This window comes from Drosophila teissieri, chromosome 3R, assembly GCF_016746235.2.
Source record: "Drosophila teissieri strain GT53w chromosome 3R, Prin_Dtei_1.1, whole genome shotgun sequence".
Classification (NCBI taxonomy): Eukaryota; Metazoa; Arthropoda; class Insecta; order Diptera; family Drosophilidae; genus Drosophila; species Drosophila teissieri.
Genome location: NC_053032.1, coordinates 19,488,703 through 19,510,321, shown reverse-complemented (window position 1 = coordinate 19,510,321; position 21,619 = coordinate 19,488,703). Strand labels below are relative to the sequence as shown.

The following is a 21,619-nucleotide window of genomic DNA, read 5'->3' as shown; positions in this document are numbered from 1 at the left end:
AACCGCCTGATGATATGCCTCCGCTCCTCCGCCTGGCATTACCTGCGTCGCCAGCATCCGAAGCAGCCCTTGAACTTGTCCAGTATGGTCGTCTTCATGGAGGGCAGCAGGAGCTCGAGATTCTGGGTGCCAGCACTGTCGTCCGACTCCAGATCCGAGTCAATGGTCATCTCCTGTATGCTGAAGGTGTCAGTCAGTTCGTGGTTCTGCTGGCGTCGCTTGGACCGCTTCAGCTGGGCCGGAAAGAAGGAGATCTCCTCGGCCTCGTCGCTGCTCTCGGATTTGTAGTCCACCAGGGGCTTGTGTTCCGGCTCGCCAGGAATGGGTAGTCGGTTGATCGGTATCAGAGTGGACGACTGCGTCTTGGTGGCCTGCGGTTAGATAGGATACTGTATAAAACATATTGAACGTAGTGGGTTAGCGCACCTGCTCCTCCTGAAACTGAGTGTAGTTCCGCCGGGCGCGCTCGACCTTCAGCTCCAGTTTGCGCTGCAGTATGCGGCATGTGTTGGGTGGCTCGTGGCCTCGACCGCTTCCTCCGGTCGCTTCCTCCTCTTCATCGATTTCTATGGTCGTGGGGGCATAGACCTTGCCGGCACCCCTGAATGCCACCTCAAACTCCAGATCCGACATATGCTTGGGTGCTCCGCTGGCCGTTTTCTGCATTGGCGTTACCCGTTAGCCGTGAAAAATTGCATTTTCCTCACTCAGCTGTTGTTGTTGATCCCATGTACTTACCAGGAGTCCCGCGGCCCCATCCTCGTAGATGTTGGATTGCCTGTCCTCGCTGTCGATGCCGCTATCCTCCATAGTTGAAAAAACCTGGACTAACTCTCTCGAATTGGTTTAAAAAAGCGAAATAAACGCGATGACAACACAAACAAATTTTATTGTCTTCCTCTGCACGACTCCAGAACTCCAATCAACCCCAGAACGCAGAGCGCAGGCTCCACGAACAGCTGCTGGTGGGAAAACTGGGGAAAATCAATAACCCCTTGGCCGGAAAAGCGTTGCCAGACGGGGTGGCATTTTCAAATCGTGGGTCATCCCCCGAATTGAATCTTTTATACATATGCACTCTTTATTATGTAGTTTTAATTTATTTACAATTATTGGTTTTTTAGGCTTAAATGCTTTACTCGTTGCACAGAAATGTCGTAGAAACTAAAAAGTAGAAGGCAAATTCGTTTTAGCCGCTTTTCTTTCCTCGATTGAATTTAAGGTTACTCGTTATCAAGAATAAATAGGAACACAAACATAAAAACACTAATACTATTTGCTTTTGTCCTGGAAGAGAGTAAAATACTACAATAGAAGTTCGTTCGTTCTTGATCGGTAGGCTATATATATGCATATAAATATATATAGAGATATATATATATGGTGGCTATGGCTAAGCAACGATTGGCTTTTTGGTCTCTCTGCTTTTGGATGATGGGGGATGTCCGCGAATGTCGATCCAATTATTCTTGTGTGGTGCGTTTAAACTCAATTCAATCCGAAAACTAAACAAAATTACTCCTCTCTGTGTCGAATTACACCGCATTGGGATGGAGAGAAGGCGTGGCCACCTGGCCAGCCAACGTGCAGGATCGGCAGCAGAACTTGGTGTAGTACGGATTGGAACAGTATCTGCCCTGGACGATCAGCTTGCAGTTGGCGAAGTACGGATTGTCAACGCACTCGGGCGACACAGGTACCACAGCTGCAAATATAGCCACATTAGTATCCCCAAGACTACGATCTTAAGACCCCAAACTCACATTGAATGGACACATTGGCTTCTCCATTGGCGTAGGTGTACGCATTGCTGGCCCGGCAAGTGTACTTGCCCGAATCCGAGGGTGTGACATCATTCAGCACCAGGCGATGTGGTTGGTCTGTGGTTACAAAAGATTTCCATTTCAATGGATCAAGTTACTATGCTGCAAGTTCCAGCTTACATGTAATTTGAACCCGCTCGTTGTTGTAGAGAGGCACGTCGTCCTTGGTCCAGGTGACATTCGGTTCTGGATAGCCCTGCACGGAGCAGCTCATGACAATGGTGGATCCTGGGGTGTAGCTGTTCTTCGGCTCCAGCGCCAACACGGCATGGACATTAACTGTGAGTCATTTAAAGAAGCGATTAGTTTCCCGGATACCAAAACATTCCGAATCAACAAAAACATCCAACACCATGCCAGGCCAGCGGAAACATGCAAAGGTGCTGTACTCACCTGTGGGCTCTGGCACATAGGCCGGTCGGGTGGGTCGGTAGGGATAGCTGGGTCGCTGGGTCACCGGACGGGTGGCCGGGCTGAGCACATACTGCATGTACTGCTCCTCCGCGGCATTCAGTGGGCGGACGGGACCCACCGCCTTCAGGGTGACGCGCAACGAAACCGGACGCCTTTGGTTGTACACCTCGCAGGTGTAGAGGCCAAGGTCCGACAACTGGATCGAGTTGAAGACCAGCGAGAAGTCGCGTTGCATCAAGCCATTATCGAGGCCAAACAAGTGTCCGTTGCGCCACCAGCTGACATGCGGCACCGGGAAGCCACCGGCCGGACAGCGGATCACCGCCGGGCGGTTCAACTCCACGATTTGGGTAACGTTCTTGTCTCCGTAGATATAGGCGGGCTGGTTTACGGGTTCTACCGCCACCAGGTATCAAGCAAGCAATTACGGAAAAGCAGGCAACATGCGCAAAGTGTTCAATATAAAGCAGTTAGTTACGTAGCCATCACCAAAGCGTATAAATAATCAGTAGCTAGTAGCAATAGCATAGTCGGTAATCCCTCAACAGGGTATTCATTCATTCATTTCCTACTTAGGTCTTTATAAACGGTGGACTAAGTCAAGATCTCAACATTCATACCACTCAGCAAGGATAATAGGATAATTGAAAAGGACGCACCTGTAACCTGGAGGGCGACCTCGCGGCGCACGGGTTCTCCCAAACCATTGCTGGCCACGCAGACGTAGGTGCCATCGTCGGTTTGACGCACCTGGACAATGGTCAGATCACCGTTGGCGGTCAGCACATATCGTCCCTGGTTCGTGTTGATCTGCAAAGAGCACAGTAATGCATTTCAGGCAGACTAGAAGAAAAAGAACCCGCCAATAGCTTACCACCAAGTTCTTGAGCGACCAGGTGATATTCGGAGCGGGATTGCCAGTGGCGAAGCAGCGCAGCACAGCTATGCCGCCAATGGCAGTCTGGACATCCAGCTCATGCGCCTCCTTGGGTTCCAGAGCGGCTCTGATATCGCCCGGATAGGCGACCACTGGAGCCTGAGTCCTGGGCGGCTGAGTGGGACGAGCGGGATGCACACACAACTGACCGCAGCCGTCGCTGCAGCACTTGTTGTCTCCGCGACAGTCCGCATCGGTGTAGCACTCGCGGGCACATCCACTGGCATTGGCCGACAGAGCCGGGCACTCTCCTGGCTTATATATATCGCGACACACTGGAGCAAACTGGCGATCGTCGGAACTGGCCACATCGACGACGCACTGCTGGCCCTCCGGGCAGCTGTAGCCGTCGCACGGATTCTCGCAGATGCACTGCGTGCACTCCGGCTGGGATCGGGCAGCCACACGGCGAACGCCGTACGGACAGCGAAGCTCCTGGCACTCGGCATCGAAGGTGTCGCACGGGCTTTGTCCAATTTCGTTGTCCTGCTTGTTTGGTTCCGCTGCAAGAGAAGGGGATTGCGAATCAGCCAGGAAAGCTAGGAAAGCGAGACACTCCATTCCCCAGAACCCGTGCAGTCTTAAGTCTAGTGAAGGTGCACTAACGCAACTACTACAGATGCTACTTCAAAGTTTCTACAAGAGCAAGCGATTTGGGTGTGGGCAGATTGCAAGGTGCATTTGTGGGTGGGTGGGTGCTGTTTGTGGTGCAGTGAGCTCTGTGGTGCACAGAGCTTTGTGGTGCATAAGTGGCTGGAGGTGGGGCTTACGTCGGCATTGGTTCGTGCATGCCTCGTAGGATCGGAAGTTGTTCTGGTTGCCGGAGCAGCCGGCATAAATGAAGGACACACAGTTTCCTACAGCGTCGTCGTAGTACCAACGGCGCTCGTGCACCGAAGGTCCATTGCAGCGGCCCGTCGCCACCGGCAGCAGGCAGATTTCTACTTACGCAAGAGAAGAACCAGTTAGCCCAGCGACTCCATGGTGACCCCCTGGTCGAGACCCGCCCGCTCTGTATATGTTACCTTTATCCGAGCCCACACTCGGTTCACGACCGGCCAGGCAAACCGTCTGGCACTCGAACAAATCGCTGAAACGGTTGCCAGTGCCATCGCATCCACCGTAAGTGAATGGTTCGCAAGCCTGGCTGCCTACGTTGAAGTAGTACTTCGTCTGCCAGTCGGTGCACGGACCCGTGGTCACCGGTTCATTGCAAACGTCTGACACAAGAGATTATAGCATCTGAAACAAGTACCCAGCCCGGCTGCCCCAAACTTACCCACTCCCTTGAACTCGCCGCACTGCCGTTCGCACTGATCGCGGGTCTCGAACCGGTTTCCATTGCCTCCGCATCCCGTGTAGGTGAAGGCCGTGCAGGCCATGTTCTCGTTGTCGTAGAACCACGCGGTGGTGCGGTTGTCGCATTCGCCCGCCTCCGCGGGCTCGCTGCACACGGAGTAGATCTGAAGGAGATGTTACAATAAAAACACAATAAAAATAGCGAAAGGAGAACAATCCTACCGGCGCTGGAGGCTCCACAGCAGGTTCACCTGCTTCTGGGCGGCAGAAGCTCAGGCAGTCGCTCTCCGACACAAAGTTGTTGCGATTACCGCGGCATCCGGTGAACTCGAACTCGTGGCATCCACCGCTTCGCTCGTCGAAGTACCAGCGTCGGGAGAGGTCATTGCAACGTCCTCGGACAGGAGGCAGGGCACAGGTGGTCTGGGCGTCGTTGCACTCGTTCTGGCACTCCTCCTCGGTGGCATAGTTGTTGTCGTTGCCACCGCAGCCCGTGTAGACGAACTCGTCGCAGAGTCCCTCCTCAATGTTGTAGTACCAGCGGGTCACGTTGTCGAAGCAGTTACCCGGCTCGTAGGCCAGGAAGCACTTGGACGTGTCGTGCTCCACGGGATCGGCACCGATTCGGGTGTCTATGTTGGGCGAGCAGCGAGCGGAGCACTCCTCCTCGCTGGCAAAGCGGTTATCATTGCCGCCACAGCCTCCGTAGTAGAACGACTGACAGCGACCCTCGGACTCGTTGAAGTTCCATTGGAGCGCCCATTGATCGCACTGTCCGGGATCAGCAGGCTGACTGCACTGAGCGGCAGTAGCAGGAGCTGCCTCTGGCTGCCTGGTTGGAGCTGGTGCTCGTGCAGGAGTCGGGGCAGGAGGCTGCTGTCTAAGACAACGCTGCTGACAATCGTTCTCTGTCTCGAAACGATTGCCATTGCCGCCACAGTTGCCATAGTAGAACTGACGGCAAGAGCCAACCTTCCGATCAAAGTGCCACTTGAGCACCCAGTCACTACATTCCCCTGGAGCGGGTTCCTCATCACAGACGTTCTGGGCCCTGGGGGCGGGGGTGGTGGTTGTGGGTTCGGGCTTGCGGTCGCAACGTGCCAAGCAGGACTCCTCGGTGGGGAAGCGGTTCTCGTTGCCGCCACAGCCGCCGTAGTAGAACTGGCGACAGGCCTGATCCTGGGTGTCGTAGTACCAGCTGGTGACGTAGTTGGCACACTCGCCCACCTCGGCCGGAATCTCGCAGATGTCCTTGGCTAGTTGGGTAAGGGATTGGTAGAGTGTCAGTAGGGCAGGGGTTTGGGTGGCAGAAAACAGGAACACATTGAAAGCAGCCTCCGGAGCAGGCAACATTTAAAGCTTACCAACTTGACGGGGGCAGTGGTCCTCGCAGGACTCCAGGGTCGGGAAGTTGTTCTTGTTGCCACCACAACCCGTGTAGTAGAAGGGCACGCAGCGCTTCTCGTTCTCGGAGAAGTGCCACTTGGCCAGCTTTTCACTGCAATCACCGGTTTGCTTAGGAAGCGCACAGCGGTCTGGGGTTGTGGGATGGTGGAGGTGTTTGGTGCAGGAGGAGATTCGGATGCGGGTGCAGATTCGGAAGGTCGGCATAGCAAGTAACAAGCAATCATGCACATACAATAAAGTAACCAAGCAGTTTTTTGGGGGAGAAGGAAAGTTTGGGAAGAACATACCGTTAGCCAGGAGAAATCAGAAGGTTTAGGCTTAAAATAACTCATTAACCCAAGCATAAAATGGCATACAACTAAGCCCATTACCCAACTCAAGGCACCGCCACATACTAAATCAGATCTCAAACCTTTAAGCACGCCGGGCTGGCGGCAGTTGTAGCTGCAGGCATGTTCCGTGGGATAGTTGTTCCTGTTGCCCTTGCATCCGCCATAGGTGAAGGGTCGGCAGATGTCGGTCTCGTTGTCGTAGTACCAACGCTCGAAGTTGCCGGCACATGGTCCGCTCTCCACGGGTTGTTCACAGGTAGCTGCAATGGGAGAATGCCGATGATCGTAGCATCGTTGAAGAAGGAATACGAGTAGATCCAGACTTACGCAGATTCTCACTGGCAGCACAAGTGCCCTGGCACTGTTCCAAGCTATCGAAGCGGTTATTGGTGCCGTAGCATCCGCCGTATTGGAACTCCTCGCAGCGGTTGCGGTCGACATCGAAGTACCATTTCTTGGTGAAGCCAGTGCAGGGACCTGCGCTCTTGGGCAGCAGGCACACGTGCTTGCCGGTGTACTCCTGGCAGGTGTCCTTGCACTCGGCCTCGCTCTCGAAGCGGTTGTCGTTGCCATCGCAGCCACCGTACCAGAAGCGAGCGCATCCTCCGTAGGAGGTATCGAAGTAGTACTTGACGCTGTAGTTGTTGCAGGTGCCGGTCTCCTTGGGCAGGCCGCAGGCCTTCTGCGGTGGCTCCTGGACATTCTCGCATCCGCCGAACTTCTCGTCCGTCGCCTTGGTGACTCCATCGGGACAGCAGCCGAACTTGCTCTCCACACAGGAGCAGCCCTCGCCGTTGGGGCCCTTGGCCGGGGTCTTCTCGTCGTCGCAGCACTTGTACTCCGTCTGGGTGCAGTGGCAGCCGTGGTGGTGCGGTCCCTTGGCGAAGGTGAGCCCGTCCGGACAGCATCCGAACTGTGTGGTCTCGCACGGGCAGCCCTCGTGCTTGGGTCCCTTGGCGACAGTGATCTTGTCGGGACAGCAGCCATGCTGGGTTGTCTCGCAGGCGCATCCCTCCTGGTTGTAGCCAGTTGCGGCCGACTTGTTGTCGGGGCAGCAACCATAGGGAGTGTAGTGGCACTCGCAGCCCTCGTTGTTGGGACCACGGGCGGCCAAGATGTTGTCGGGACAGCAGCCAAACTCGGTGTCCAAGCAGCAGCCTTCCTTGTTGGGACCATGAGCCGCGGTCTGGGAATCCGGACAACATCCAAAGCGTTCACGTGTGCATCCAGGGCAGCCTTCGCCATTCGGACCGCTGGCAGGTGTTTGACCATCCGGACAGCAACCGTTTGCGGACTCTCCGCAGCCCTTGGGAGCTGGTGCCGCAACGCCGCAACCCTCGAAATCAGGACCCTTGGCGGCAGTTTCCGCATCGGGACAGCAACCGAATTCGGAGAAGGAGCAGGACTTCTTGACTTCTGGCTCAGATGTCGTCGAGTCTTGGCCTGATCCTTCAATCTCAGTTGTTGTCTCTGGCTGGGACTCCTCTGTGGTCGTAGTGGGCGGTACAGTGGTGGTCTCTGGACATCCCTCATCGTTCTCACCATCGGCGGCGGTAAATTTATCGGGACAGCAGCCAAAGAGAGTCTCAGCACACTGAGACTTGGGACATCCCTTGTGGTTCTTGCCCTTAGCCGGAGACACTCCGTCCAAGCAACAACCGTACTTTGTATCCGCACAGGTCTTGGCAATGGGGCAGCCCTCGTCAAATGGTCCCTTCGGAGTGGACTTTCCATCCGGACAGCAACCGTACTCCGACTTAGCGCAGGTACTCTTCTTCGGTTTACATTTACGAGGCTTGCTCTTGGTAACTTCGGAATCGAAGGAGTATGGAGTACTGCTCTCCGATTCGTCATCCTTATCACTGGTGCTCCAGATATCACTGGTGGTGCTGTCCAGATCTGTGGACTGGGTGCTGTATGTAGATCCTTCGGTTGTGCTTTCAGTGGAGCCTTCAGTAGTGCTTTCCTCTGTTGGACCACTTTCGGTAGTGTCGCTGGTTCCTCCACTAACAGTACTATCCGTGGATTCAGTAGCATCTGTAGAGGAAGCATCAGTGGAGGAAGCATCGGTTGAGGAACCATCTGTGGAAGAGGATGCATCTGTGGAACCAGATACTTCAGTGGAAGATGAGGAGTCTGTGTTGGTAGAATCAGATGTAACATCCGAGCTTGTGGAACTGGACAGGTCCTCGACCGTACTTCCCTCGGTGGTCGATCCATCACTGGCATTAGCTTCAGTGCTTTCGGTTGGTCCAGAGGATTCGGTGGACAATGTGGTGTCCTCACTTGCGCCCTCAGTAGAGCCATCAGTAGAGGCATTAGAGGAACCATCAGTGGATTCATCAGTTGATCCATCAGTGGTGTCGTCACTGCTGTCAGAAGCAACTGTAGTTGCATCTGTGGTTGATCCATCACTGGACAGTCCGGTGGTTTCGGTTGCATCCGAGTTGGAAGTGGAAGAAGAACCATCTGTTGTGCTTTCCGATGCCGATTCGCTGCTCGAGGAGGCGTCTGTGGTGGAGGATGCGTCCAGGGTAGAAGATTCTGTTGAATCAGTCGATGATTCAGGAGTAGTTTCAGTTGTCTGATCGGAAGTAGAGTCCGTAGAATCTGAAGATGCTGTTGAGTCTGAAGTGGCATCAGAAGTACTGTCTGATGAGTTCTCCGTAGTGCTGGACACGCCATCAGTGGATCCCTCGGTACTGTCACTAGAATCAGATGAGGCTGAGGACGAAGCCTCTGTGGTTGACTCATTAACGTTTGATGAATTGTCCGAAGAGTCCGTGGAGTCATCTGTTGAACTAGAGGCTTCCGTGGAGCCTTCAGGAGTTGAATCGGAAGCATTGGTGGAGTCTGTAGAATCGGAGGCGCTTGAGACATCGGTCGACTCCGAGACGGAGGCGTCTGATGAGCTCGGGACATCAGTGGAGTCGTCAGACACACCAGTGGGTTCTGTGGATGAGTCTGTGGAGTCGCTTGAATCGGAAACTGAGGATGCCGGTGCTTCAGAAGTTGCATCGCTGGAAATACTGGAGCTGGAGTCGCTGGAAGTGGAGTCACTGGAGGTGGAGTCGGAATCCGTGGAGCTAGACAAATCAGTGGATGCCTCAGAGGTTTCCTCGTCATCACCGCTTCCTTCTGTGGAAATGCCGCTGTCGGTGGTTGATTCCGAATCGTATCCCGATCCCTCAAATGTGGTTCCAGTCGATTCAGACTCGTCGTAGGGTGTCGGGCTGTCACTTTGCATAAGTTCTTCTGCCTCGGGTGTAGTTTCACTACTTGGAGTTCCTTCCAAGTCGATCACATCTTCGCTCTTTTCATCGTCTGACAACCCATCGCTGATCAACTCAATGCCATCTTCATCGCAATCCTCCTCGTCATCCTCGATGGGCTTATCAGTACTTGTCAGCGGTAGTATCTCATCCTCAGTGCAGGCCTCTGCATTACACTTTTCAGATAAAGGTTCGACCTTTTCTTCATCGCAATTAACCGACTTGGTTCCATTTGAAAGGCACAGGACCTCACGGACTCGTTCTCCTCCGCCGCAGGGCTTGCTGCACTTGCCCCAAGGTCCAGTGAACCACTCGCCGGGGCAAACCTTCTCCTCGCCCTCGCATTCCTGTTCTGATTCCGGCTTCGTTTCCTTGTTGCACTTTGAGTCATCATCTGCTGGAGTCACCGTCTTGCCATCGAACTCCCCGCAAATGACAATGCGAGATTTGACACCTTTTCCGCAAGGAGCAGAGCACTTGCTCCACTCCGAGGAGAACCACTGCGCCTCGCACTTGGGCGACTTGCACGACCGCGATAGAGTGGGTACCTCTGGTTCACAAAACTGGTCCGGATACACCTTACCTTCCTTGTTGCCGCAGATGGCGGTACGTGTTTCGGTATTCTGACCACATGCATTGCACTACAAAACACAGGAACTCAGTATTTTATGACAGTACAGGTATGCACAATACTTACACCGCTCCATTGGGAGATTATCCAGTCAACTCCCTCACAAGGCGTCAGGAGGCAGGACTTCTCCGTCTCCGGCTTCTCCTCCACGCAATCTTCTTCGGGAAGGACTCGTTTGTGTCCGTTCTCCTCGATGAAGCAGGTCACCTTTCGCGTCTGCTTTCCGTCGCCGCACAGCTTATCACATGGCGTCCAAGGTCCCAGATGATATTTGGGGCAGTTCTTGACATCGCGGTTGCATTCCTCTTTGGTGGCCGGCTTGTTGCCCACCTCCTTCAGGCACACGGCATCTTCTTCAACGGTATGCTCGCTAAATTGAAAAGCACCATGTTATTGTAAAATATATATATATCGTAGTTCAAGAAGGACTTACCCCGAAGAGGAGATTCGCTCGCAGGTGATGCTCCTGTTTTGGAAGCCATCGGACCCGCAGCCCTTGGAGCACTTGGACCACTCTCCCTCCACCCAGTGTGGTGCACACGGTTCCGTGCCGCAGGCCTGTTCCTCCGCTGGCTTGGACTTTTCGTCGCACAGCGCAGGGTTGACTTCCGCCAAGGTGATGCGGTTGTTGCAAGTGACCTTTCGACTCTGAGTGCCACCGCCGCAGGAAGCGCTGCAGTCATTAAACTGATGATGCGTCCACGTGTGCGTATCCTGCTGCGAGTGACTAAGGCTCTCCGGAATGCTGTACTCGTAGTCGAGGCTGATGTTCTTCTCCTGCACCAGCATAACTATGAAGAGGCTCTCCGAGATGGGACCGCTGCAGGTCAGTTGGTCGGGAGCGGCGAAGCCCATGGGCTTGCGTTCGTAGTTCCACCACGAGCTCGCGAAGAACATGGGGCGTGGGAAGTCGATGCGCCAATCGCCGTTCAGGTAGTAGTGTCCACTGTGGTTCCGGCAGGCCAGGTAATTGCTGGAGGGCACCGTCTCCTCGATGCGAATGTTGGTGGCTCCCTCCGGGAGAAGCAGCAGGTCATTGTAGCCGGGAGCCAGGTCCTTGGTGTTGATGGTGTTGCGAATGGTCTTGCAGGTGCTGCCATCACCGCCACACTTGCGGCACTTGTCCTCCTTGGCATCGCTGCCCAGCATCATGTCACAGCCCACCGGCATGCACTCGCCGTTCACGCACACATCGAGGTCCTTGTCATTGCAGCGGGTTCCGTCCACCACCTTCTCCCGCTGGCGGAAGTAGAAGCGCTCGCCCTTGGGCATGCAGTTCAGCTCGCAGGGATTGGGCGCATTCGTGTACGGCACCCACTCGTAGAAGACTCCATCGAAGTTCTGTCTGTCGAAGCGGGAGCACTGCTGCGCCCGGAAGTCGGACTCCTCCTCCGGACAGTCTTGGGTGTTGCAGGAGAAGTAACGCCGACTGCCTCCGCTGCACACTGCCTCGCCACGACCACTGTGGAAGGGATGAGGGGTCAAGAAGGTACTTAATATATGCTAGGTCTCTATCTCTATTCTATTATAACATAAGGCCATGTGTTGGTTTCTCTTACGATGGGTCTTGTCTACTCACTCTCTTCGCAGGCACTCCCGAGTCTGGTAGGACACGCCACCGCCGCAGGTCCTGGAACAGTCCGAGGGTGAGCTCCAGGGTGTCCACTCATCGGGATCGCTGCCCTCGCCGCCGGGCGTCACCGAGCTCTCCGGTAGGTACATGTTCGCCCCATATTGTCTTTTTTGTCTGAGTCCAGGCTGGAAAAAGGACTCGGTGGATTAGCCGTGGGTCCCATCAGGATCTACGCGGCATACTTACGAATCTGCTATGGGAATCATGGATGCCGGCCAGAACAATGAATGCTACCAAGGCAGTTGAGCTGCAAGTGGAGAGCGGAGAAGGCAATTTAATTAAACGCCACCCAGACATAACCTCGCCCAACTCGGCCATTCATTAAAATCATGGGACCGAAGTCACGTGTTGACTTGTTGCACATACACTCGCATAGCCATGTATTTGTTGACGCTGACTCCGCCGCATGCCTGTGGACACACGAGTGCTCAGACTCATTAGAGGAGCAACAGGCTGGGTGGCTCACTCTGCCTGGCTGGCTTGCTGGCTGACTGGCTGACTGGCTGGCTGGCGGGGGAGCAACCAACTTGGACTGGGACTTTCTCAAAGACATGGGTCCGCGTCCAGCGAAGGGGCACAAACAAACTTTTGTGGGGCTTCGCGGCGACAACATGATGAACTTGTTTATGCTCACTGGCCAGAGCAAGCAAACATTGAACTTGTTTTTGCGGCTAAATCTGTGGCGGGATGGTCGTCGGTGGATTGTTGGTGGATTGTCGGTGGATTGCCCCCCACCCATCGGATGGCGAAAAGAATGGGACTTGGTCAAGTAAAATTTGCAATTTCTTCGGTAACATTTTTTTATTATGCGCCGCGCGCACGGACCATAAATATGCAATGCCACATAAACAAGACATAATTTAGCAGGGCTTCCTGCCGATTTGCCAAAACGAAAAGCAGCAGCAAGGAAGCGCAGAACCAAGCAAATAATAAGTACCGAAGCCAGGGAGAATATACGATTATGCCGCAGACAATTCGACGCCGCCGAATCTGACTTCTTTGGGGAAGTTGGTCCACGGAGGAGGATGTCGGATGTCGCTGCGCCCCGAGGACAAGTTGCGTGAATATGTCAAAGGCGTTCAATGTTGCAGGCAACGTTTGCTGCACTGCATCCCCGCGCTTTCTTGTTGGGGGCTTGCCAATTTAATTTCTGACGCTGCTGCGTGCGGGGAGCCGCTCGGTTTGTTACGCTTGGACGCCTCCGACTGATGGCGCTCGCCTCCTTGCCTCCTTGCCTCCGCGTCTCCTGGCCTCCAGTCCTCCTGGCTTCGAAGGACATGCCGTGGTCTATGGGTCCTTGGATTCTGGGGGTCCTGCCGCAGCAGGCGTGCTGCTTATGACAGCCGAGAGCAGCAGAGGGCTGGGCGCCAAGTGTGGCCATAATTTTTATGCTTCTGTGTTGGCATTTTAATGCAATTTGAGCGCATTTCCCTTTTGAAACCAATGCCAGGACACCTATTGCTTTGGCAAGGACAACGGAAGGCAAATGGCAAACCGACAACGGCACACATTTCACAGTCCATTGAGCAGGGGCGGCGTCTCCCAGTCGCCCAGTCGCCTCCTTCTCAGCCATTGCGTCATGCGAACAGGACACTAAGATACCCGCCAAACCAGGACCACGACCACGACCAGGGAACTCCAGGACCAACTCCATTAATTGGGCAGTGCCAAGGAAACCGATGAGCTGGCAAAAACCGCAAGAGCGCACTTCTCGATTTCGATTTCAAACGCGTCTGCTGATTACGCAAAATCCTCGGACCCCAGATTTTTTGTTTGTCGGTTGAGTGAATGGAAATGGGAGTGGGAATGGGAATAACATTGTTATTGCCACATGCGGCGGATGCCACGTGACACTAGCACAAACAGTTGGCCCAATCGTCAAATAAGTTACACATGTCATGTGAACCACCGCAATGCCGCCACAGAAATGTCAAATAAGTCTGCAGGAAATGTTAAGTTTTCGTGGGCGGGAACTTTACACAAATGCGCTGTACTATACTCGTATGTATCAGATTAATGTGTCGGTTGGTGGGCCTCCATCCAATCCCTGACCCCATTTAGTGTGGTGACCAGGATTTAGTTGGCAGACTAGATCAAAGCTGCGCCTCTAAGAGGGCCAATTATCGGGTCGCAATGCCTTTCTGGCCTTTCTGGCCTTGCAGCTTTCTGGCCAGAATAGCAGTCCCACAATAGCAGTCCATTGTTCATTGTGCGCCGCATTACAAAGGCATTTGGGCTTCGGATAGCGGCTCTCTAAGCGGTGATAATATTTCTTTAAGGGGCTCTGGCTGGCAATCACTGCATAAATGCAGTGAGAGTGCAGGGAAATGCTCCCTTTTCAGCTACACAATTGCAGCCATTATCAGTCAACTTGAACAACTGCAGCATGGATGCAAATCCAGGCCACAGATACAGATATAGTAGTCGTACGCTCTCTCCAGACCGAGTAGCTAAAAGATATTCACTCCGCATCCATGCCAGAGATATATTCACGATCGTGTAATTGCTTTCAAATGCCTGCCACGCAACAAGTGCATTGTGGCATAGAATGCGTAGCACACTCGAAGAAATATATTTATTTTTCATATTGATAGTATGAAGGAACATCCTAGAGGAGCAGATTGATACTTTCAAGAACTGACATACTGAGATACACTTTTCGTTTCAGTGAAAGGGCATTTCAAGAATGTAGGTACTCCAAAAAGATATGTTTTCATGTAAAATGTTGCAATGACGATCGTAAATAAAGCGCCTGCTAATGAGCCGTAAGAACAACATTATCAGTGGCACTTAGCCGCCAAACTGAAGATCGACAACAAATTACGGCTAATTCTGGGCCAACTGAATTAATCTAAATTTGGAAAAATGTGTAGCAAGTGGAAAACCAAACAATTGCCGCAAAAACAACCATAAAGTTCGGCCAGTTTTCACACCTGACCATCGAGAACTGACGTTGGATTTGTTTACATGACTCATCCGCGAGGTCGAGTTAGTAGAATTTCCCGCACTTCAATCGCAACCACCCACTAGATTCGATTCTTGGAGCCACGCTCCCATGCCAATTGATCGGGGAAGCAAGTAGCTGGAGTTAATCAATTGGCGGTGGGGCATGCAATATGCGAGCTGCATCCACGAGGATTCCAATGCCGCAGCTGCCAGCCTCTACAGATCCCGGGGCCCTTTGATGAAGATGGAATGCCCATGGCCCCGGTTCGCCCAGCTGCAACCGTTTGACTTCTGCTGGCCCCTTTTTCGCTTTTTTATGTTGATTGCGAGGAACGAAAGGAATTCGATGTTGCAGGCAACTGATTTAATTGCAGGCAACGCAACAAAATGCGCATAAGTGCACCCGCCTCCTACACAGAGAGAATACTTCTATAGTACATGGGAATAGGAATAACAAGATACATTCTATTTGGAATGCGTTGCCCTTTCAGCCATCCAAGATTGATCCAGGCAGTGAATCCTAATCAGCTTCGTTAGTGCGTTTTATTTGGCCGCAAAATACCAGGCAGCAATTATTGCACGGCGATCCACCTCATTAGGCGGAAGGATGCGTGCGAGTGTGTGACACCCGTTTGTTCAAATACAATTACATAGTCATACAATTATCACAAGACAAGCAGACTCTAATGCAAAGCGCCAAATTGTGGCTGAGGTGTGTGGCCAGGTGTGTGCGATGATGGTGCTCCTGCTGCAGCCGAAGCTCCCATGATGACGATGATGATGATGTCTCCATGAAGAAGAGGCGGGCAGAGGGGCTGGTGGAGCGACGACATTTGTTGCAACGGAAGTAAATGTTTGCATTGTTGAAATTTTAATTGCATTTGCATAAAGCAACGCACACAGAGATACAGTGGAGATGGAGCTGGAACTGCAGATGGAGCTGGAGACGGAGCGACATGCTCGGCTCTGGCGGGGAATGGAAGCCCCAGTTGCAGTTGTGCTGCTGCCATTTTGACTGGCAGAGCCAAACACTGGCACACAGCACACAGCACTCAGCCTGGCCGAGCAATTATCAATTTTGAAATTAATTTAACTTAATTGAGTAGTGAAAATAATAAACATACGCCTTTGCCCTCAAGTGTTTGCAAAATGCACAGAGATTATGCAACATTTTGGCAAATTCAGTGCTGCACTGCCACAATGTTGCAGCAAGCAGCAAGCAGCAAACGTTGAATGTTGACTGTGGATTGTTGGGGGCTGAGGAGAGGCACAACAAAGTTTGCCCAAATGCCTAATGAAATATTTGCCACGCATTTGGCCAAATGAGCAGAGCAAATGAGCAAACAGAATGCGCATTTAAGCCCAGTTTACCGAGTCTGGGCGCGAGAAAAAGGGAAAGAGATTTCACTATGCGTTTCACTTGGCCAACTTACTGACCCATAAATTTCCCTCGCTGTCAACGGCGCCGGCCAAATGTTCGACGGGCAAACAAATCTTTACGACCATGTCGCGGGAGCCACCAGAAGCGGCCTCCTCCGGAGAATCAACAGCGCTGTGCAGCTAATTAGAGGCATCATAATGCCGCTGTCGCGACTTCCCATCCTCACAGCCCCACAACTCCACAGCCCCACATCACCATCTCCACCTCCACCAAGCCCCACGAGCATTCGCAATTTTCTATTTGTCCAACTCATTCGACTGGAGATTGCAACAAGCTGCTTGACTTCACTTATGGCTAATAGCACTCGAAATGGGAAACAGGGGAAATAGTTTCTGGGGAAACATACACTTTTGCACCTCCTCGAACTTTGAACCCACCTCGCCCAGTGGGGGATTATTAATCAGGCCTCTGTGTAAACATTTTAGCGCCGACTTGCGATAAAGTAAAAAAAGTGGAAATGCTGCTCACAGGATGCCAAATGAGCTGGCATATTTCAGCACTTAATTAGCGTGGAACTAATAAACTAAGGGAAAAGTAAATAAATGCTGGAATTCTTAGGCAAACCGCAGCTATTTTGGGAAGGCTACTTTTTATAGAATTTTTAGTTATGTCAGATCATTCCTGCGCATTCGGTTCATACTGCTCAAGCAATGGAATTGCCCATTACTTATGCTAAATAGAAATATCTGTCCGAATTTCAACAGCCTGTTTGCTGCTGGAAGTCGAAAATAAACAATGAGCAACTCCCAATTTCAGTTATTTACAATAGCCTTCAAATCGACTTGGCTAAAATGCTACCATGTCGGCCAGTGGCAGCACGACTACCTGACGCATAAAATGTGGAGCAGACGTTGATTTATAGCGCAATTACGGCTTAGCTCATCGTTTCAGTACCAGTACTTGTCAGCGGGTTCCTTACGTCTTGCAGTCTCCTATGGAGGTATTTATTAAACATCCAGAGCATCGGAAGTGGCAAAGGGCTACGTCCCTGACCCCCAGGAAAAAAGGGCTATCAGTCGGGTCTGCAGTTCGGTTCATTTGCTGTCATCAAGATGCGCATCACGTTTCCCAAGAACACCCAGCAAACCACCGATCGTCGCCTGTCGTCCGCCAAAACATTTTTATGGGTTTTTATATATCCCCCCTGTTTTTTTGCGCTCTTTTTTGTTTTTGGTTGGCTTTTGGCTGGCGGCGCATATATTTCACTTGTTGATGCTGCCCCAACTTTTCTGGCTTTCTGGCTTTCTGGTTCTGCAGACAGAACTTTTTAGGCACATTTTACTGCATGTGACGCATCGTTTGCCGTTCGCCGGTTGCCTCCTGGTTGGATCTGCACAATTTTTGGATATTTTTGCAGTCATGCCATGGGTTGCTCCTCCGTTTTTATTCTGCTTTCTGTATTTAGTATTTTGTATCTTTCGTCTGCCTGTGCAATTTCAGCGGCGGCATATTTTGGGGCATCCTTTTTATCTTCCGCGTTGCCAGGGAGCGACGACCTCAGCCGATCGATCCGATTGTGTGTGTTCATATACTCCACTCCACTCCACACCACACCACTTTACTGGTGTGTGAGGGCAAACATTAACAATGGCTCTTAAGCTATTTGCCACTCACACACACCACACACTTGATTCGGATGGAGGAGTTGGAATAATTAAACGCCACCCAGTCGGCAGCCTTTGCTTAATTAAGCATAAGACATTAAGTCATGGGAAAGCGCTGTGCAGATCGGTCGCGAAACCATTAACCATGCCATTGGGGGTCTGATCCCTCATCCCATCGATGCCCCATCCATCCCGCATCCATTCCCCATCCACAGCAGATGTGGCAAATGCAGCGTGCAACATCGCCGCCATGAACTTGGGAGGCAACTGAGGCATGGAATAGGCATCCACTGATCCACAGGATTGCAGCAAGTTGCAAGTGCAACAACAAGGGGGGCGTTTGTTGAACATAATTTGCAGCTTATTTGCCGCATCATTCGATTTTCCGCAGAAATCCATACTCGTACACACATCCATACACATTTCCGGGCGGGGATTTTGGATTTTGGTTTACTGAATTTGCACACTTTGGCGGCAGAGAAGCAGCCACTTTTCTAGATCAACATTGGGATTTCTGATTTATTTATAGCCATTAAGGATCAATTATGCAATTCGAGTGTTTACACTCGACTCGAAGCGCGTGTGTGCATGATATTCCCAGTTTCAAGGCAACTGCCATTGCGTGTTTCATTTCAAAAGCATACATTTTCGAAATATACTGTTTATAGTTGCGTCTTGCGGCTCTCGCACAGATCACACTCAATAAACAATTTGGCCCAGCAACTATGTGTGGGCAATTAGATACGTGGGGTACGTGTTCTTCGTGTTTTTCTTGTTGCATCCATTTTCCTGCTGCCCAGCGGAATTTAGTGTTTTCCGCGGAATATTATACTTAAAACATAACAAACATTGACTGTGCTGGGTAAAATATATCAGCATAGGTAGCGTCTTATATTTAGATTGGGCATTTTCATTGAGTACACAAGATCTGAGCATCCTAATTTCCACAGAAAGACGAATGGGGGCATGTTGGAATTTTTCGACTCTTCCAAAGAGTGAACAGAAAATCTCCAAACAACGTCAACTGGAGTCAAGTTCAAAGACGTCACGAGCCACAGATTTTCGCTTAATGTAATGTATATTTTGGCCACTTAATGGCCACACACAGGCGAGATACAACCTACAAGATACTCGCTTACTGATTTACCGAGTGCGTTAAAACGTTTAGTTTGTGCCATTAAACTACAGACATAATGATGTTCATAGGTATGTTGACCCGTTTGGGGGCTCGGGTTTTGGGTTTGGGCCAGCCCAATGATCAGATACCCTACTCGAGAAGATTTTCAAGCAATGTATTCTCAAGAACTTTTCCATTAATTCAACTAAAAAACTGAGGCAGGAAAAACTATGATATGATTTCCTGTGAATTGCGATTAGCGGCCACATGTCCCCAAACTCTGGCCAACATGGGTCATGTGGTGGCCACATTTTCATGCCGAAATCTATAGTTTTTCCCCTTTTCCGGCAGTTGACAGAGAGATTGAGATTTTTCGCTTTCAAGTGGCTAACGCACAATTTTCGCGAAAAACTCTAAAGAACTTGACGAATGGATGCGCTAACTGCCAGTTGGCCAGTTGGCCGAGGAACAAGTTTCTGGGCTTTTATGTGACGGTGTCGGACTTTACAGTTTATGACTCTGGCCAAAAATAAAACGCACGCAACGCTTGTGGTCAGCGAAGAACCGCCTCGGGTGGAGATTATGGCCAAGATAGGGATGGGGATGTCCAGCATGTGCGTGAGATCGCTGGGCTCATGGACTCATGGAGTCAACTTTGAACCGACCTCCGCAAGTCCGCAAGTTGCTCTGCAAGTATCTGCTGGCCTGTCCAAGCATCTCACCTGGTTTTCTCTGCCTCTTTTTTTTTTGGGGCAGGGAAGAGGGCACTTCAAAGCGCACGCACTTCACCTACGAACGCAACTCTTGGGGATAAATATTTACATTTCCATTTGAAAATTTGATTTGATTTCTTCGTTTCTTTTTCCAGGGGAGGCGGTCGATACAACACACACACATATTGGCTGGAGAAACAGAAAGAGCTGTCGATGAGTTGCAGGTGAGGTAATGGCACAGTTTCTGGGCCGGTGGGCGGAGAACCACCGATCTGGCTGTTTGAAGTAAGATCGTGATGCCGGAAATTAAGATGTTAAAAGCGAAATTGATTGTGGTTTTAATTGGAATTGGCCCTGTTCGATCAAATTAGCTGAACTATACGTCGCCTAATTGATTTAATTTATTTTAGAATCCCTTGAAAAGGATACGCAATGCCCTTCGCAAAGGCCATAACTTTTAATATAGCTCCCAGAGCTAAATTGCTAATGGAAACATTTTTGCCAGGACGCAGCACCAAGGACGAAGAGCAGCAATCAGGACCCACACAAATACCAACTGAAGCACATTAGGGAGGGCTTGGAAAGCGCTTTGAAAAATGTTGCAATTTTCATTAACAAACTTCAATTAAGTTGGCAATGTAATTTGGCATGCAAACAAAATGCTGGCCAGGATAATGGCAGTCGCGCGCACAGTGTCAACATCGAGGAACAGGAGCAGGAACAGGAACAGGAGCACCGCCTGTTGCACAGCGAGCACGTAGCCAGGATACGCCCACATCGACATCCGTATCTGCACATGTGGCAGGACAACTGGGTGGCAGGATGAGGATGAGAACTCGGGCCGAGGAGGAGACCCGTGTCAAGTGTTTGCCCATGTAGTTCAAACGGAATTAAAATTCCAATTGACACAGTAATTTGCTAGCGACACAAAGGGAATCAATTTCAGGGATTGCAGTGCCGCATCCGTCGCGTTCGGATGGATATGGATACAGGGATACAGGGATACATGGATACATGTTTGTCGGATGCTTACCACAGCCGCCTCGATAAATCCATTTTGTGGCTCCTTGCTGGCAGGACAGCACAATAAGCGTCGCCTCACTTTTCGCGTTTCTCACCCACTCGAATATGTATATATATTTATATATATATAAATCTATTTAATTTTTTCTCCTTCTGTATCGTTCCTTGTCCCTGCTGAGTGGCTAACACTTGAGTGGAGCACCACTTGAGTTTTAATTATCTGGCACAGAGTTGAATCACTTGAAGAATCTGAATCCACTCGGCACTTTGCGCCTGCGCATTGCCGCAGGATATATCCGGTCCGGTCGATCGATCGCGCACTATCCTAAGAGTCAAAGTCGAAGTCGAAGTCGAAGTATCCGCCTCGATTCGGCACACATCCGCAGGGTTTGACGGCACGCCAGCAACTGATCGAGTCGCTCGCATGCGATCGCTCTAATTCTGTGCCACAAAAGCCGCAGCAGAGCAAAAGCAAAAGCAGCAAAGCAAAAGCAGCAGGGCGAGCGCAGCAAAGCAAGAGCAGAGCAGCGGATCGGAAGCAGCAGCCCAATAATCGCGGCACCCAAGCACTATAGTTATAGCTATAGTCATAGACATAGCTTCTGTTCTGCAGCGATAGCGCCACAAAGGACGGCTTCCGCCCCTTCTAATCTCGCGCTCCCAAATTGAATGGGTCTCTAGTGGAGTCTCTATATGGCATAGCATAGCACCCATTCTTGTCGCTAGGGCTTCTTATTCTTGTGGTATACAATATAAATCTACTTAGTTTATGCACGCTGCATCGGTGATCCTTTGCCAACCGGCCCCCACTAGAGACTAAAGTCGACTCGGGTTCGCTGTTTTTTCTGCCGACTTTGTAACAACTGGTTCCCCGGCGACTCGCACTGATCTTTATGCGTTGCACGTGTGTGAGGAGCGATACGATACGATACGATACGATGCGATACCATCCGATCCAAGCCGATCCGCTGCGAAGTTGGCAAGTGATTTACTGGCCCTGCCCTCCACATGCTTCTCGCATTGCGCT

General features: G+C 51.4%; 2 protein-coding genes across 7 annotated transcripts; both read right to left on the bottom strand.

Moving 5' to 3' along the window:
* Positions 1 to 22: 22 nt before the first annotated feature.
* Positions 23 to 860, bottom strand: LOC122618983. Its single transcript, XM_043795591.1, has 3 exons — positions 739 to 860; positions 427 to 660; positions 23 to 371 (listed from the first exon to the last, which is right to left on the bottom strand). Exons 1-3 carry the CDS (start codon positions 808 to 810, stop codon positions 39 to 41), a joined length of 639 nt encoding a protein of 212 aa, XP_043651526.1. The 5' UTR covers positions 811 to 860; the 3' UTR covers positions 23 to 38.
* A 195-nt stretch (positions 861 to 1,055) lies between these two features.
* Positions 1,056 to 20,981, bottom strand: LOC122619246 (papilin). 6 transcript variants are annotated; one of them, XM_043796049.1, is made up of 18 exons: positions 20,603 to 20,981; positions 11,935 to 11,995; positions 11,695 to 11,873; positions 10,549 to 11,577; positions 10,182 to 10,485; positions 6,540 to 10,125; positions 6,293 to 6,472; positions 5,838 to 6,008; positions 4,696 to 5,729; positions 4,454 to 4,637; positions 4,200 to 4,394; positions 3,945 to 4,115; positions 3,112 to 3,677; positions 2,897 to 3,047; positions 2,217 to 2,633; positions 1,944 to 2,102; positions 1,764 to 1,880; positions 1,056 to 1,705 (listed from the first exon to the last, which is right to left on the bottom strand). In XM_043796049.1, the coding sequence occupies exons 1-18, from the start codon at positions 20,623 to 20,625 to the stop codon at positions 1,536 to 1,538; spliced, it is 8,697 nt and encodes a 2,898-aa protein (XP_043651984.1). In that variant the 5' UTR covers positions 20,626 to 20,981; the 3' UTR covers positions 1,056 to 1,535. The 6 variants fall into 6 exon arrangements, with proteins under 6 accessions (XP_043651984.1, XP_043651987.1, XP_043651985.1 ...); XM_043796052.1 differs by lacking the exon at positions 2,217 to 2,633; XM_043796050.1 differs by lacking the exon at positions 5,838 to 6,008.
* Between the last annotated feature and the right edge of the window lie 638 nt (positions 20,982 to 21,619).